Source organism: Centropristis striata, chromosome 3 (genome assembly GCF_030273125.1).
Source record: "Centropristis striata isolate RG_2023a ecotype Rhode Island chromosome 3, C.striata_1.0, whole genome shotgun sequence".
Lineage (NCBI taxonomy): Eukaryota > Metazoa > Chordata > Actinopteri > Perciformes > Serranidae > Centropristis > Centropristis striata.
In genome coordinates this window covers 5,111,127-5,130,210 of record NC_081519.1, presented here as the reverse complement: position 1 = coordinate 5,130,210, position 19,084 = coordinate 5,111,127, and the positions used below count along the sequence as shown (strand labels likewise).

The window sequence follows — 19,084 nt, the reverse complement described above, 5'->3', positions numbered from 1 at the left end:
CACACACAAATACACTTTTTTAACATGTTCATTTTTGTTTTGAATTGTTTTTGTTATTGTCATTATAACTTGTTGATGTTATACATTTGTTTTTTCTATTATCAGTTTATTACTTTCTAATAACTATGAAATTTTAGGTAGAGGCTTTAAATAAGCCCATGTGGGTTTTCTGCCTCTCCCTGCACTTTACATTATATGTTATCTTTGTCATTTTATGTAATTCTAACTGTGCAAATAAAATAAAACCTAAAAACCTGCTTGTGAAGGTCAAACAGTCAAAAAATGCATTTGAAAAACTCAACAGCAACGTCTCTTGTTTTGAACAGTTTAATGTAGAAGCAATACTAGAAAGAAAATAGTTCTTATTTTGATTTTGGGGTGCACTGTCCCTTTAACAGTGTGTTTGAATCTGAGTTTAGCTGGGAGTACAAAATGTGCCCATGCAGTACAATGTGAAATACACGCACCTGAGACCTCTGAGTCACTGTGTGTTTCCTCGAGTTCTGACAGGCTTTTTTCTGCCTGTCGGACTTCAGGCACGTAGAAGTCTCCCTGCCGGGCTAAGGGCGCCATGAACTCAATCTGACCCTCTCTGTAGATCTCCAGGAACGGGTGTGCACACAGCCTCCTTTCCTGCAATAGATCATTTAAAATGGTGAGAAATGTGTCTTTCCTTTTAAGTAATTCAGTAGAAATAAGTAGCTATTAAACGGCACAATATTTCAGTCAAATGAAATCAATCAATCAATCAATATCCTTTATTTAACCAGGTAAAATTCATTGAGATTAAAACCTCTTTTTCATGAATGACCTGGCCATGAAGGCAGCACCATGATAAAATAAGAACAATCAACCACAATTCTCATACACCACATTCAACATCAATTAAAGTACATACAAGATCGGGGACAAGACTATATGAAGATTGAAATGAGTACAGTTAAAAATGAAATAAATAAACTGGTGACAGATGAATGAATAAATGAAATGAAATTAAAACATAAAAGAGCTCATACAACTCTGACGGTGCTAAGTCATCACTGCCCGTCAGAGTGCCATAAACACTTATTAACACAGGAGAATGTGTTATATGTATTCACACACATATACATGTACATGTAATGGACAGAAGAAAACACATATTAGGATGCAAGTGCAGACATGCCAATATTTCCAATAAGCCAGTGTCAATAATGAGGGAAAAAACAACTTGGTTTTCTTACTGATCCACCCTCTGAATTAACATGTACTATTTTCTCCCATCCTCACACCCCACATGCAACACATCTCACATCCCAACAATCTGTCTTCATGAATGTTCAGCCGCTGCTTCTGTTTAAAAATGCTGTTCTCCTGTTACTTGTCTCACTCCCCAAGAAGTGGATAGTCTCACATGACAGAGACCACTTCACTTCTCCGGGCTCATTAACCTTTCATTCACCATGTTTTGTTATTCTGTTCATGCACATCCAATGGCTGTTACCTTCACCCTTTTGGCATATGCTAAATGTCGAGCAATACTAGAAAACACTTTGCAGCTACAGTGCAGCATCTCAACGGGATCAATTATTTAAAGGTAATTTGTTTTAATTGGCTGAAACTGATTTCAGTTTTCATAACTACCGGTCCGTTTTTAATTAAGTGTGACAGGTTTGGTGCACTTTAATGCAACTTTACAAATACATAAACTAGATGTTGATTATTATCTGATGTGATATTCTACACCGAGAACTCCGCAAGCAGTATTATTTTGTTATGGTGAAAAGGGCAAAGGATTCAGAGTGAGTCATGATACAGACTGCATCATTTAGTGTGGTTTAAAATAATACTTTAATTAAAAGAGGGTGCAGCATGTGTACATTAAATAAAGAATAGCAGCATGGTATTATGGTAATGAAGACCTCTGTATTCACACCTTCTCTGCATCTGCAAACCCTGGGTTTCATTACTGGCTTGATCTATCTTAGCCTAAGACTATAAATCATTTCTGAGACTATGGCAAATTCATGACACCTCTCCAAGAGTTGAAACTCCTTAGATTATGATCGCTTCTTGTCAGATCCTGGGAGTAAAGAGTCCCAGTACCCCTTTGCTGACGTTCCAGTTTCAAGCAAAGTGGAAGTGGTGACAGGTAGGTTACTGTTTAGTGGAGCGCCGCACACGAAGGATCTGATAATCAGGCTGAGCAGACTGAACAGACACATAGATTCCTTATAGGAGACAGATGACTTCTTTTCAAACTCCAAACTTATCATCTTGCTCACCATCTGTCTCTCAGCCCAATTATGACAGCAGCAACGCTCGTCTTGCTGCTGTCTACAGCAACAACATTGTCAGTTTCAGTGATTTCAGCAACATCAATTATTGGTGCATTTTTCCTACAGGAACATCTGTGTATCCTCATTGGTTTGGCTCATCAGCTACTGCTACATATTGCATATTGATGTGCACGCATGCATGCAGACACAAGTTTAATTTTGCAGTTCAGACTCTATCAATAAATGATCAAATGTGAAAAATGAAGTATAGCACAGACACACTGTCAGTACAACAGCCACATAGAGGGGTTCAGTGTTAATATTTCACGAGCAAATCCTGATTCGTCAGAATGTTTTTGGCTTTAATTTACCGAGTACAGTTGATGCACAAGACATTTGATTTGGTTGGTGCTGAAAGTTACACAACAAAGGATTGGAGGGAAACTAAGAGTGCTGCACGATAAGATGTAGCAAATAAGAGCAGACCCAACAGAGTAATGGCTAAAAGATCCAAGGAGAAAAACATGGTACACTACGGGTGGGCATTAAAAGCATTGCAATTACACTTGAAGTATAATAATAGAAACACCTCAGTAAAAGTACCTATCAGAGAGAAGAGCTCTTTTATACAGATCTTGTAGAGCTTACAGATTGCTCCACAACATCCCTTTCAAGAATTAGCAATGTTTTGGTCTGAAGATTCAGTAGGCGACATGAAATGTCCAAATTTATGATAGCATTCATATTTACTATTTTGGATTTGCCTTGCAGTGTTTATGCAAGTCCTGGCCTTGTGTCTAATGTCACTGGGATATTTACATTCTGGGAATTAGAAACATTGTGACAAAATTGTGTTTACTGTGGAAAGTAGGGAACATCGTGTCCAGCAAAATGGCCCTGTAGACCTCTGCAATTATGTGAAGGTGCAGAGCAATAATGGGACCAAGTGAGTCCTTCAAGATTGCAAAAACACTTTGGGTTAGAAAACAGATTTCAGCTTCACCAAGATGTAAACAAAACTTAATGTATGACAAAATAACTCATCAGGGCCTACTGATCGGTCATCTATGTGTTGTGACTTAAGCCAATATGCCTCATCATTGCTCTGTCATGCTCTTTTTTGGTCAAAATTAAGAATTATACTCTTCTCTTTGTCAATGCAGTTTAGTTTCCATTTCAAATCAGATAAAAGGAATCTTAAAACCCATTTTTATTCACTGGCTTTTAACTCAACATGAGTTCTGTTTTTATTTGTTTTTATTTGTTCTTTATGTTTTTTTAAAATTAAGACTAATTTTAAAATTGAGATTCATTTTAAAACCCACTTTTATTTATTGGTTTTTACCCAGCATGAGACTCGCTTTGTTTTAGTTGTTTTTGCTTGTTCTTTGTTTTTATTGTTTTTATTGTTGGTCTGTCCTGCCATGTACAGCACTTTGTATCAGCTAACGCTGTCTTAAAGGGCTCTATAAATAAAGTTGATTTGATTTGATTTGATCAGAAGAAATGTTGGCATTTTTTTGTTTCTGCAAACCACATTTAATTTTTTGGAACACAAATATGTTGAATGTGAACGCTTGGTTGAGGTAAGGAAAAAAGAACAGAGTTAGGCTTAGGAAACACTAATTCCAGACACAACTTCCAACAAGGGGACATACACACTGGTCTCTGGGTTTAAAGTCCAGGGCAGGTGCTACCACCCAGCTAACGTTGGCCTATCTGGCTTCTAACATCACATCAAAAACAAACAAAATAGAACAAATAACATACTCCTTAAGACTTCAAAAACATATATTCACTAAAAGGTGGAGCTGCTATGGGTATACTGATATAATTTTATTTCTTTTATTCCATTTTAATTTATATTTTTCTTTATTTATTAGTCATTATAGTCTCTGTATTTTTTTTGATGTACCATGTGTATGAAACAGCAGATATGTTGAATATGATTCTGTACGCGATTGCGAATGAAACTTAAATAAAAACTAAGTCCAAAAAAAAAAAAAAAAATAGTTTCAGAGCAACGTTTCTGCAGAAATGTAAAATGTCAACAAATCAAAAAAAATCTGGAAACTACTTGAAACTACTTTCCCTGCCACAGACATTTATGTGACTAACCCCCCTGTCTGCATATTAAAGTATCCTTGAACTGAACCTCAAGTTGTCCTCCAGACGATATAGAGTGGCTGCCCACTGATGGGTTAAATAGATGTCATGCTCAGCACGATTGTATGTAATGAAAAAATAAGTTTGCTTCTTTTATATATATTCTTATAAAAAGACAACTATCAGTCTTCTGCTCATAGCTCAATGAGTCATCTATATCTGCCTTAGTAAGAAATTATTTCAAGGTTTCATGTGTTCTTCCCATATTTTGTTTTGAACATCAGCTAAAAATGAATCCCACCTCAAATGACACAAAGCAGAAGCTGCATTAGCACATAAAAATTTCAAGTGTTCTTTTCATTAATGAAAAAGTAAAACCGCTCTCTGGCAGGGGGTAGAGGGGTGAGTACTTCTGACTTTTTCAGACCAACAGTGATGGCCAGACAAGTGAGTGAAGAATAAAGGAAGGCTAAATGCTAATTCATTCTGAATGGATTAATATTCAGCGAGTGGGTTCACTCTCCCAGTGTGTGCTCTCAGCATAACTCACAGTTTTATTGCTTCGTGAGTTGGAAGTTCTCCAGGAAAGATAAGAGACTTTCATTTAGACTATGAATATAGACATAACCAAGAATTAGTTAGGGCTTTTTTTGCATTCAACAAACACAACTTGGCTTCTGCAGCTGTGAAATGCTTAAAATCATTGTTATATATGTTATTAACATTAAGTACAGGAGGTGATGAAATAATATGGTTACAGTTTTACTGTCATAATACTGTCCATTGATAAATTTAAAGGCATCAAAAAGAATGTGGTGATGGAGCCATATGGTTGTTTTTCTTGAGTGGCAACTGTGTTCCATCATGACTTATTGCATATCATGTTGTTTATGTTATATTTTAATGTGAAGAAAGCCAACAAAAAAACCTGGGCCATCCAAGCCAGAAGCATCACATCTGGGGCCTGCATCAACACCCAAGCACCTGATGTGCACCTGTACATAATGTGCATTTTGTGTGATATACTAAAACATATAATTAACACTGTTAACAATGGACTAAATTAGTCAATTTTTCATTTTGAATAACAATTGTCCCATGCAGTGGCGGTTCTAGACCAATTTTACTGTGGGGGCCAAGGAGGGGCCAGTGTTTAATCAGAGGGGCACATTAGCACATGAACAAATGGCAAAGATGATATTTAAGCATTCAAAATCTTTGAATGTCTTGAAAAAGACACAAAATGACCAAAAAACACACAAAATGAGAAGACAGAATAACCAAAAAAAAACCCACAGAAGACATAAAAATGACAAAAGAAAGACACAAAATGACCAAAAAAGACACAAAATGACCAAAAAAGACACAAAATAACAAAAACAGACACAAAAAAGACACATAAATTACACCAATGACAAAAAAGATACAAAATGACAAAAAAAGACACAAAATAACTAAAAAAGACACAACAACAGACAAAAAAATTACCAAAAAAGACACAAAAAGACACAAATGACCAAAAAAAAACACAAAATGATTTACAAAGACACGTAAAGACATGAAAAGGATTAAAAAATGGACAAAATAGCTCTTTAAGACTCCATAGAGTTTAACTATTATACAATGTTCACATTCTGGGTTCCTTCTGTGTACAATGAGCTACTGTTTGAACAAAAAAAGGTTAGAATTGCTCCATTGTTCATTGTTATAAATTGATCATTTTATTATTAATTTGACACAGGGGCCACAGCAGGGGCCAAAGGCTTCTTCACAGGGGCAGGGGCCCCTGGATGCCCCTGTGTAGAACCGCCACTGGTCCCATGCTAACCAAACTAGCTGGTTAGCAATATTGTTAGCTGATGACAGTGTCATTCCAATCCGTTCTGTGTGTAACATAGTTAATCAGGTCATTAGTAATGTGATTCCACTTGCCATCTCGGATGCAGCACCCCTGGGGTTTAGTGTGGTGCACCCCGGGGGCAGCTGCATTCGGACCTTGTGGGGTAATGGTAAGGTTACGGGCTATGAGCTCCGTCTTTTTTTTTATATTAATTAATTTAATTTCACTTTATTTTAGTAGAAAGTTGACAGTGTCTTTTAATTTTATATTTTTCAGAGGGATGCACCTGTTACTGTCTATTACCAGGTATGATTTCTGTATTTTGTGTTTATTGTAATGCAATTGCGGCATTCGGACCTTGTGGTTTAATGAGGGATGCACCTGTTACTGTCTATTACCAGAATAAATGGTTGGATGCCGATCAAATGTCCTCGTTTCAACTGTGAGTGCAACCTGGTCTCACAGAAATCCGTGAAATAGCCACGGATTTCGCTTAACTCAAAATCCGTGGAATAGCCACGGAATCACTCAAATTTCTGTGAAACTAACACGGATTTCGCTACAATGCAAGTTAATGACAGTCATATCCCGTGGCTATTCCAACATACAAAGTGATTATGTACATTCACTGAGTGAATATTTAGAAAATAAAACATATATTTCTCGCTAGAAATGTGATCAAAATCCATTTTTATGCAGAAACTAAGTCAAAATATTGATTTTTCACTAAAAATGAGAGAACTGTCCGCCATGTTTTTTGTTCTGACCGATGGGACCTTGAAAGTCACGTGACTTGGAACAAACCAATAGCCATGGGATATGGCTGTCATTAACTTGCATTGTAGCGAAATCCGTGTCAGTTTCACGGAAATTTGAGCGATTCTGTGGCTATTCCACGGATTTTGAGTTAAGCGAAATCTGTGGCTATTTCACAGATTTCTGTGAGACCAGGTTCGTGAATGACACAACGCAGAGAGAGTGCTAAGCCGCTACATGTGCATGCAAACAAATATGGCAACAGCCTTAAACCAAAATGACGATGGCCAAAACCCCAAACTTAAGGCTTTAAAACCTGAGTCCACAAATCATTGGATGACGTCACAGTGATGTCTGCTATATATTTACAGTCTCTTGACGTTATTAATGTTTAGATCTGAAACCGTACATCGATTGCTCACATGGATGCATTCCTGAATGGGCCTACCAGACACGAGCCCAAGGAGAGAAGATTGACAGGAATTTAACTGGCAACAATGGTTTCAAATATGCTATAACTTTCTCCTAATCGCGGCTCACTCACAAAGGATTTGCTGCTTTTGTTTATCTTGTGTGATAGCAAACTGAATATATTTCAGCTATGGTCTAAGAAGTGATTTGGAGACATCATAAGATTGTGTTTTCTTTAAACTGCGATTTTTCACTTTTTTCTGACATTATTGTGACCAAACATTTAATTGTTTTAATTCAGAAAATAATAGGTAGATAAACTGATTAATAAAATAATATCAGTTACAGCCCTACAGTGTTTTTTTTTTTTTAATGTATTATGAGACCTGAAAATATTTGTTATTACTGCACCCCAGTGGTGAAATGTAACTAAGTACATTTACTCAAGTACTGTACTTAAGTAAAATTTTGTGGTACTTGTACTTTACTTGAGTATTTCCACATATGTAACTTTATACTTCTACTCCACTACATTTTAGAGGCAAATATTGTACTTTTTACTCCACTACATTTAGCTGACAGCTTTAGTTACTTTTCAGGTCAAGATTTAACATAAAAACATGATCAATTTAAAGTGAATTTGCATGTTTATAAATTAAACCACATAAAAGTATATTAAATAGTTAAAATTTGCCCTACCTGGACAACAGTAAAATGCTACTTACTTAAATGCATCAGTGCAAATAATTTAGTAATATGTTTAGAACATATAAAAGAATCTGAGTGCTTCATTCTGAATAACGAGTACTTTTACTTTTGATACTTTAAGTACATTTTGATGCTGATACTTTTGTACTTTTACTTCAGTCAGTTTTGAATGCAGGACTTTTACTTGTAGTGGAGTAATTTCACAGTGTGGTAGTAGTACTTTAACTTAAGTAAAGGACCTGAATACTTCTTCCACCACTGCTGCACCCACACATGGAGCCTACACCTATAACTTACAGTCTCTGCTGTGAGTAAAACAACAACCTAACGCAGAGAGCTGAGCTGTACAGTGAGGTCAGTTTCTCTGCGTCTTATAAACAGAGAGCCAGGGACAGAGGGCAGGCAAATAATTAGAACCTGTAGTGGAATCACTGAGACAAACTGTGCACGGTAGGCTTTGTAATTGGGTAGGGGATTGAGGATAGTGTAGTTATTGATTTTTGTTTGATTTTCTCCATACTCTTCTCCTGCAGTGTCAGGGCAACGGGGACCCCGGAGAACACATAAAGCAGTCCAGGGTCATAGTAAGGTCGTTTTTTTCTTCACATGCTCAATGGCAAAGAAATGGCAATATTTTTTAGCCAGAAAAATATAATTTCATCTCTCAGACATGAAAACATTATTACATTGCATTATTAAGGGAATAGACTTGGGAAATTACAAGGGCCAACAGAACATGACCTCACCTTACTTTGATTGAATCTTTTCAATATTTTAGAAAAAAAATCACCGCATTGCAGTTGCATGCCTGGTTGGAGTTTGAATCCATGTTCGCCCAGATTTATATAAGTAGTAAAGAAGGAATTTAACAAAAGGTATAAAGTGCATTTTATGGTGAGATGAGTCATGACTATATTGACATGTATGAATAATTTCCAGTGAGAAATATACTGTTTTCAATTTAAGCCTATTTTTATACACAAGTACAGAAGACTGATAGAAAACTTTGTCACATGCTGCAACAACCTGAAGCTCAATATGAGGATAACCTGTGAGCTTGTGGGGAAGCTACACATTTTAAATTGTGGATGCTTCAGACACATCTTCAAGCCAGCAGTAAACAAGATCACAAGAGAAAGTGGGCAGCTAAGGTTAGTGTTACCAATCCAGTATTTCGATCAAATATGAAATATGGTCATAATCTCCCCTTCTGGTTCTGAGTTATGGCTTTGAATAAAGGCCAGAAAAGAAAGTATTTTTGCAGAACATAAAGACGTCACTGTGAATTTGACCCATGGCCTTTTTGATGTAAAAATGTCAGCACCTCATCATCTGATACTATTAAACATTTGTATGAATATTAGTCATAATTAGCATGAACTCTTGAGTTATGTATGAAAATGCTGGTACTGTCTCCTTGTAGGACATTAATTCAGTTTCTTTTTAAACATGATATTTTATTGTGGCTTTTATGAAACTCATTTTATGTATTGTAATGTTTTTTTGTTGTTGATTGTTCATGCTGTGTTTTCCTTAATCTGGACCCTGAGTCTGAATAATAATCAAATTGAAATTGAATTGAAGGAATTATAGCCAAAAACATGTTTTTGAGGCCACAGTGACTTTGACCTTGGAAGAGGGGTTTCACTTAGTGTTGCACACTTATGTGTATACACTGTTAAACACAAATAAAACAGTAATATCACACTAGATACCAAATATACTATCTTTTTAAAATTTAAGGTATTTGAAAGTCTGAATGACAGTTATCCGGGCATAAAACCAATGATCTGTTGTTCTTTATTAATCAAGAATCAATAGTCTATTTTTGTGTGTAATAGCCTTTATTCGTGAATTTTTTTTTTTTTTTTTTCAAAATTTGAATCAAAACGTGAACTTAACCCATAAGAACCCAGAGCCAGTTATCCTTAAAAAGGAAAATTATGGGGGATATACCATAGACCAAGTGGACCTGAGATATCTTGTTTGTGAGAATCAGAGGTGGGTAGTAACGCGCTACATTTACTCCGTTACAAATACTTGAGTAACTTTTTGGATAAATTGTAATTTTATGAGTAGTTTTTTTGGACCATACTTTTACTTTTACTTGAGTATATATTTGAAGAAGGAACAGTACTTTTACGCCGTTCTATTTGGCTACGTGATGGTAGTTACTTTTTTTTTTTTATTACATGCGAGATCTATTTCTACGTCTTCAGCTTTCAACCAATAAAAAACATTAGAAAATGATCTTGCCAATCAAATGCAGCTACTTGGGTCAGATGACAAGTGTTGTCATGTCGGTCGTAGCCATAGCAACAGTGAACGCGCACTTTTTAACGGCCCGTCACCTGCCTTGACTCACATATGAACTAAAGTGACATCCCATTCTTAATCCATAGGGTTTAATATGATGTCGGTCCACCCTTTGCAACTTATGGCAATATATTGTATCTTTAGTTTGAAGATTGCTGTTTTATATGTTGTTTGCTACTATTTTATACCGTTTGTGTTGCTTTCAAAAATAAATCCGGAGAAAACGCAGTACTTGTACTCTTGAGTACTTGAGTAGTCTTTTCACTGCATACTTTTTTACTCTTTTGAGTAATTCTTTTTATGAGTACTTTTACTTTTACTTGAGTAATTATAATCTTAAGTAACAGTACTTTTACTTGAGTACATTTTTTGGCTACTCTGCCCACCTCTGGTGAGAATGAGACGTACAGACGCGTGGAGGCATTAAAACTGCAGCAGAACTAACCGATTGGCTTCATATTGTTGTACGCTTGTTTACAAGTCTTGACACACTCTCTCAGACATCTCTTGTCACTGAAGTCCACTGTTGTCAACAATTACTGGAAATGCAGAGTATGTCATGAATCACAAACGGGAAACAAGATGTTTCTGAACATCACCATCAATGCGTTTCAAAATTAAGACCAAAAATAGAGGAGAGCAACAGTAACCCATCCTCATTTGTTCTCAGAAATATCTTCAGCAGTAGATTCTTCCCTTCAAAAGCTTTTCAGGCACACATCAGCCAGAGCCAAAGCTGTTTCATGGGGTAGCATGGAAGCTCAGTTAATGGTTTATAGAAAGCTTAATTACTGAGCTAATTCACATGTCACAGTTAAATAAACCTTGTTGTTATCGTGCTTTGTTATACTAAAACACTGAAGGAAAATCTGCATCAACAAAGGATTTAATATGAATGAAATTTTCCGAGTGTGTGGGGGATTAGCAAAGACATCACGCACACATGGGCACACATGTGTTTACACACACAGCCCTTTAATCACCTCTCAAGCACTTTCTCAGGCTAGCTGTGTATTTGTAGTCACTGTGCAGAAGGTCCCGAGGGAACTGGTGAAGGATAGTCTACATGAAGAAGAGGATGTGCTAGTGTTCTCTCTTTCCAGGTTCCTAGCCCGGGGACAACATCTGCAGGGGACCCCTGTGCAAATACATCACATGTGGCCTTGGATAAATAAATGAAACTGTACAGGGTATTTTTAGAGCTCTAAAACAAGATTTCTGTTCCCCCCACCGCACAACACAGCTATACACTCTCGTTTGATATGTTGCTTTTTCCTGGAAAGTCATGGAGGCTCTTTACTGTGTAATTCTACAAACTACAGATTTGGGCAGTGCACTGTTCACATTAAGGGACAGATATTAACACACTCACTGTGATACAGATTTTTTTTTTTTTTTTAACCCTCTATGGTACGGTGATGACCTCAGGCAACATACCCATTTTTGGCCTGTGAAATTTCTACAATGCATCATTTTAAGTAAAAAGAGGGAAGAGTATAGGGAACCAATAGCAATGCTTTAATTTGTCACATGACCCCTAGGAGGCCATATTGAAACCCTATTTTGCAGACTTTTCCAAAGGAAACAGCTTTGCTATTTTGCGGCATAAAAAATCACTCAAAATGTCATTTCCTGGCGCTTTTCCATCTGGAAAAAAAATCCCTACTTATAGGTGAGTAAACCTTCATTTTTTATAGTTTCATACACTTAGACTGTTCAAGACATTCATTTCAATAGGTCATTGGTTCAATGGTACAATGTTGCCTACAGGCAAAATTCAGACAAGAAACTGGTTAAAAAAGTTCCTTTTATAATGTTTTTAGATTTAAAATGTTATGTATTTTACCCAGTTGAAGCTACTGAATCTTTTACACATGTTAATTAAATAAATTATATTAAAATTAATTTAAAAAACTTTATTTTTAACTTGTGCACCGTTATGGTACAATGTTGCCTATGAGCAACAAACCCCAAAAACTTCCAAACATTTTTTTTTTTCCTAACTGGCATCATAATGCGTACCATAGAGGGTTAACTAAAAAAACAAACAACTAAGGCAGTACTGTGGTATGATTAAATATTTAACATGACTGAGAGTTAAGTTTATGTCTTCTTTGACAGCCCAATGTGCCAAAAATAATAATCGTAATTGTCCTTTAGTGCCATTTGTGTTTGCTCAATTTGACTTGATTAGAATTACAATCAGGCTAAATTGTGGGAAGGCAGTAATCTGAAAGATTGACAAGAAATCCATTAATTGGGGTCTGCTTACTGTGATATAGTTTGTAATCAGAGTCAAATAAAAGTTAAGCTGTAAACAGTCGCAATAACAGTTATGATTATATTTGTTGTGCCATGCATTTAAATAGATCAAAGGGAAATGCAGATTCCTGAAAAGTAATATCTTAAGATAATACCAGATAGGAGACACAATAACTCAGCTTAAACATAGGCGCACAGGGTCAGTGCTGTGATTTCTTACAATTATGATTAATATAAGCTATAATCCATTTTAATACAGCTTGTGTTCTCAAGTTAAAGAGTACAGTCATTAAAGATTGTTTACATCAGTGACAAAAACAACAAGTCAAAAAAAAAATATTTTATTGCTATTTTTTGGGCTTATTTATTTACTTTTCCAGCTTTTTCTTCTTCAGAATTAAATGTTTAAATATTTAATTCAAAGTCCTGTTGTCAAGGATCTTTTTAAGAGCAAATGTTCTATCTTACTCTTACTATTTTACTGCAATTTTCCTAATGAGCAGAAATTCAAGGATGGACAAAAGAAGAGTACATTTCTCTCCAGTGTGGAGCTGGAAGTGTTGATGGGGAAGACAGCACCAGAGAGCTCTCTGCCTCAAAGAAGAGATATTTTACCAGCGTATAAAGAGGCACTCTGGGATGGAATGACAATATAGTGAATACATTTGGGCACCAGAGGAGTGATTTGAACAAGGAAGAAAGTGCTGGCACTGTAGAGGCACAATAACCAAAGTCAAGCCTGGCATAAACAAAGCCTACTGTATGCACGAGCTACCAGTGGTGGTTCTGTAGAGGAGCCATTAACTCGCACTCACAAAGAAATAAGACATGCTTTTCCCAGGTGGCTTTTGATGACAAACATCCGGTTTGAATTTTCATGAATTCCTAAGACCAAATACTCTTCTCTTCCCCCAGAGTGATTCCTTCCTCATCAAAGGAATAATCAATAGAATGTCAGAAGAAAGCTGTGTAATATTATATATATATATAATATTATTATATTATATATTATATACTGTATTGTTATTATTATTATATACCGTCTAGTCACTATAGCATTGCCATCATATCATCATTATAATTACCTTTTTTAACTTCTTAAGTGTCCTTGTTCTGTTCTATTCTGTGTTTTTTTCTATTGTTGTTTTTATTTATGCTACCTCAGTATTTTATTTTATTCTATTGTATTTTATTTTTATTGTACTTGAATACCGGACTGCTGTGACAACCAAATTTCACTTCGGGGATGAATAAAGTAATCAATCAATCAATCTATCTATCTATCTATCTATCTATCTATCTATCTATCTATCTATCTATCTATCTATCTATCTATCTATCTATCTATCTATCTATCTATCTATCTATCTATCTATCTATCTATCTATCTATCTATCTATCTATCTATCTATCTATCTATCTATCTATCTATCTATCTATCTATCTATCTATCTATCTATCTATCTATCTATCTATCTATCTATCTATCTATCTATCTATCTATCTATCTATCTATCTACCTACCTACCTATCTATCTATCTATCTATCTATCTACCTATCTATCTATCTATCTATCTATCTATCTATCTATCTATCTAATAAATAAGCTGTTCTTTTCCTCTAACTTACAGGTAATTTTATTATCAATTTATCTGTTAAATATTTTATAATTTAGCAATTATATAGTTTTATCTAACCGACATAAATGACAGTATACGGCTTTGGAATCTGTGATTTTAGATTTTAAGGTCACAATTTTTTTGTCAGCATTGAGGTTATGACATTGTTAGACTAGTGCGTCTTTATTCATACAGATCATCAGATCATTGGATTTATGAACTGACTACTGTCATTCACATTTTCTTCTTTAAAACAATAGACTACATGGTAGAGGTGCACGATACGGTTTTATCCCGATACTTTAGTCACAAAACGATATTACTGCGATTTTAAGCATTTTGCAATATGGTGAGTATTGTGATACAATATATTGCGATTTAACTGTTTAACTGCATTTTGTGTCCACAAAATTAAATTCAATCAAGAATTGTTTTGTCAAATTAGAGACTGACCAACAAAGTATTCAGTCGAATCGAACTAAACTGATAAACACGTATGAACAACAACAATTGCAGCACTTTCTCAAACTTTCCTCAACTTAAAGCTTCACTGCTGTGATTTTTTTTAAATGAAATGTAAAAAAGCCGCGGCGTTATTTCAACAACTTCCCGACATCCCGATATCCTGATACACGTGCCTACAGATTTAGATCTTCTAGTTTCATATGATACCAGTGATCTCCAGTATATTCCTAGAAGTGAGCCTGTTCCGGGCTCTCAAAAAAACAACAACAGTAAAATACTGACAGGAACCGGAACGCTAAATATTTATACTTGACGGCCATGAAGCAATATAATATTGCCACACAAAATATTGCGATACTATAATGTATCAATTTTTTCGCCACCTCTACTACATTGTATCAAGTGTGATGACTGCCATTTATATTTTTCGGAAATGTACCACACTAAAGCCATATGGTCAAATTTCTGAGAGATTTTCAATGTAGAATTGAAATCGTGACAGCAGCAATTATGAGAAAACAATTATCTACACAACCCTTTCTCCCAAAACCCCAAATAACATCTTCAGCTTTCTTGTTTTGTCCAACCAACAGTCTTAAAACCAAAGATAAGCAACAACTTACAAATGTATGAAACAGAGGAAGGATCCAGATAAGACAAGTTCTGTTAGCCAAACAGAAAACGTGCCTTCAGTATGTTGCCACAGAAGCTTGCCCTCTGAAGGAAAACGGTGATAACACCTTAACTTCCAGTCTTATCGGGACAGACATGGTGTGCAGCAGCAAGTAGTGTAGTGTAAATGCTGCTCATGCAGAGTCACAGAGAAACATAAGTGTAAGAAGTACTAACAGTAGGTATTTAGTACTAGAAGTAACAATTTTAATAATGTACTCAAAACCCATCATTTAATTGTGTATGCTGTAGAGTTCATGCATGTGGAGAATTAAAATATATACACTACCGGTCAAAAGTTTTAGAACACCCCAATTTTTCCAGTTTTTTATTGAAATTCAAGCAGTTCAAGTCAAATGAACAGCTTGAAAGGGTACAAAGGTAAGTGGTGAACTGCCAGAGGTAAATAAAAAAAGGTAAGCTTAACCAAAACTGAAAAATAATGTACATTTCAGAATTATACAAGTAGGCCTTTTTCAGGGAACAAGAAATGGGTTAACAACTTAACTCTATGGAGTCTTGGGCTATTTTGTCCATTTTTGAATTCTTTTCATGTCTTTGTAAGTCATTTTGTGTCTTTTTTTTGTCATTTTGTGTCTTTTTTTGGTCATTTTGTGTCTTTTTGTGTCTTTTTTTTGGTCCTTTTGTGCCTTTTTTAGTCATTTTGTGTCTTTTTTTAGTCCTTTAGTCCAACATAAAATGTGATTTTTAATCTTTTTTTCATGCTCAATAAAGAATTGTAAATGTTGCAAATGTGCATTAATTTCAGAGTACACTGAGACATTAAACTGCATCATTTTCAATTAAATTCTGGAAAAGTTGGTGTGTTCTAAAACTTTTGACCAGTAGTGTATGTATATGTTAAGAGATTACTACAGAATAAATCAACACTATTAACATTTCCCAGCATTTGACTGTCTGTCTAAAAGAAGCAAATTTTGAGTGACACCCAGGGGGCATTGCACCTCCTGTATCACAGGAGAGAGTCAGCCGTGATGAGATAAAGACAGTGAAGAAATGATGGAGAAAAGGGAAAGATCTGCTGGAGATACATGGGGGAAAACGAAGCGGAAAACAGCCGACAAATGACCGTTCTGAGTACCGAGACGGACACAAACGACAACCTCTCCCTCAACAATGGCCACTTGTCTCCTGAGCAGAAAGGCGAAAGGAAGTGAACACCATGCTGTCAGCAGTGAGGAGGACAGCTGATGGAACAAAGTGGCAGATAAGTGCTCCAAGCCTGTGTAGTGGTTTGCCAACAGGGCTGTTTCTAGGTATATTATGTATATAATTAACCATGAGCAAGACATATAGCATCTCTAAACCCACCACTCAAGGCATTTTTTATTCATTTATAACAACAAATACATAAAACACCAGTGACACATAACACGCCCACAACAAATACCAAAAAAGACACTAAATCACAGGTCGAGACAGAAGCTCGTGTTTTATTTGCTCGAGCAGATGTGTCTGATCGCTCTTTAGTTGAGACAGATTTCTGTCTGAAGAAGACCTGGATAGGCCAGTCACCATTTATCTCATTTAGGGCGGTTTTAATATGATTTCTGGCATCCAGCGTAACACACAAAACTCAGGAAACTCAGATCAGCAACCTCAGTGCTACATCACATTTTGTTGCTCTGACTGGTTATAGGTGTATCCGGAGGCATTTTGGCCCGAGCGCCTTGATAACGCTCCTTTTTGAAAATTAACTGAGAGGTTCCAGACTAATACATTTGTGAATTAATCTGGCAATGCCAGGCTATACAATGCATATTATATTACATATTATACAACATTTTTGTCTGGAAAGTGGTAGAAATTTTTGAGAGTTTTCTTGCCTTTATAAGACTCATCCATTCTGAATTGCCGCTGGAGGTTGAGTGAGTTAGTTTTGTTTACAGTAGGAGGCATAAAAACTTGGTTGAACAGCACTATGTGTACTCTCAAATGTTGTCATAACTAAATTCAAGGCCCTTTGTTTCAATCCAGTAAGGATAAGGTTTGTGGTTGATGTGTGGTTTCACAGAAGTAAAACATTTATAAAATACAACTAAGTTCAAAAGGCTTGAGGCAGTTCATGGTACATGCACTGCAGAGGACACACAACGTTTGCAGCATTTACAATGTGTGTGTGTGTGTGTGTGTGTGTATACGGTCCATGTCTGTAGCTGCAGTGATGATTCTGTGGAACAAGTGCTCACAGAACAAGAGTATATAGAAATATCTGTCCAATTGTCATTTCAGGGTCATTCTGGTTATTCTGGCTCAGAAATGTTTGAGTTCATATTGAAATCCACATAGCTCGGTGAAAATGAAGAAGACATATGCAGCAAATTCCTCTTGTATAACACGCAGAGGAAGAAATGAAGGAAAAGAAAAATAACATCCATCAAAGCTTGAGAATTGAGACCCAAGCTTTTCAGAATTGAGATATAAGACATATTTTGGTGCTAAATGCTGCAGGGACACTTCCAACTGCAGTAAGTTAAAATGACTTCAAAGGTAATATTCACCTGATGGTTGATAATGACAGCAGGCTTTCAGTGGCTGCAGGGAACAGAGACTGTCTCTCTTACAGATAACATGACCATAAGACCATGCCGTCTATCTTATCCCAGAGGACACTGCAGTTTTCTGAACACATAGAAAAACAGAAACTGGAAAATTGAGCTGAACCGTCGCCAGAACTAGAACTCCCACTGGTATTGAAGCAGTATTCCATGACTGAAATTGTACTTGTATAACATTTGGCTGAAATGGACAGTTAATTAAAAAAAATGCTGATTTATGGAGATATTATCTTTTTAATTCCACGCATTCTTTTTCTTGGCTAAACCTTGCACCTACATTACCCACAATGGAAGCTGACTGACTACAGCTTGGCGAAAGATGTGTTATGTTCCAACTGGAACCCAGTTGCCAGAATAAATGTTGGCATTGTGGAGTTCATTTCTGCAAATACGATACGATACGAAAACTTTATTATCCACTGAGTGGAAATTCCTCTTTGGTTTCACCATCGCACATACATTGAATCTGGGGTGGCTGTGGCTCAGTTGGTAGAGTCGGTTGGCCCGGTTGGCCCCCAACCGAAGGGTTGGTGGTTCGATCCCTGACCGTCGCAGCCTACATGTCAAAGTATCCTTGAGCAAGATACTGATCCCCAAATTGCTCATGATGCTGTGTTCATCGGTGTGTGAATGTATTCCCAATGGTGGCAGGTGGGACCGCTGTAGGGTAGCCTCTGCCACCAGTATGAATGTGTGTGTGAATGGGTGAATGAGTGCAGTCTGTAGTGTAAAGTGCTTTCAGTGGTCGCAAAGCGACTAGAGAAGCGCTATATAAGTGCAGGTCCATTTACCATCCAATCTGAACGTTTTTGAACCACTGCAATCTGTTCTCATTCCCTACTTGTGACCCACTGGGCCACAGTGTTACTCACATAGCTAATGTAAATTCAAATAAAAGGTACTTGGTTATGTTTAGGCAACAAAACTACCTGGTTAAGGTTAGGAATAACATCAGGGTTTGGTTGAAAAATACTGAATGCAGATCCATTGGTGATGAAGACCACTAGTTAGTTAATTTGAAGGTCAACATAAAAATAAATTAACTTTTGGTTTCACATGGGATATGGACACCTGTCTCCTAGGTGAAATTC

General features: G+C 36.3%; 1 protein-coding gene across 1 annotated transcript in view; it reads right to left on the bottom strand.

Annotated features, from left to right (window-relative positions):
- LOC131968457 (testis-expressed protein 264 homolog) overlaps window positions 1-19,084 on the bottom strand; it is a 60,065-nt gene that overhangs the window by 16,234 nt on the left and 24,747 nt on the right. Inside the window, exon 3 of the mRNA XM_059329349.1 lies at window positions 468-633. Within this exon, the coding sequence (XP_059185332.1) occupies window positions 468-633 (166 nt within the window). The remainder of the gene's footprint in view (window positions 1-467; window positions 634-19,084) is intronic.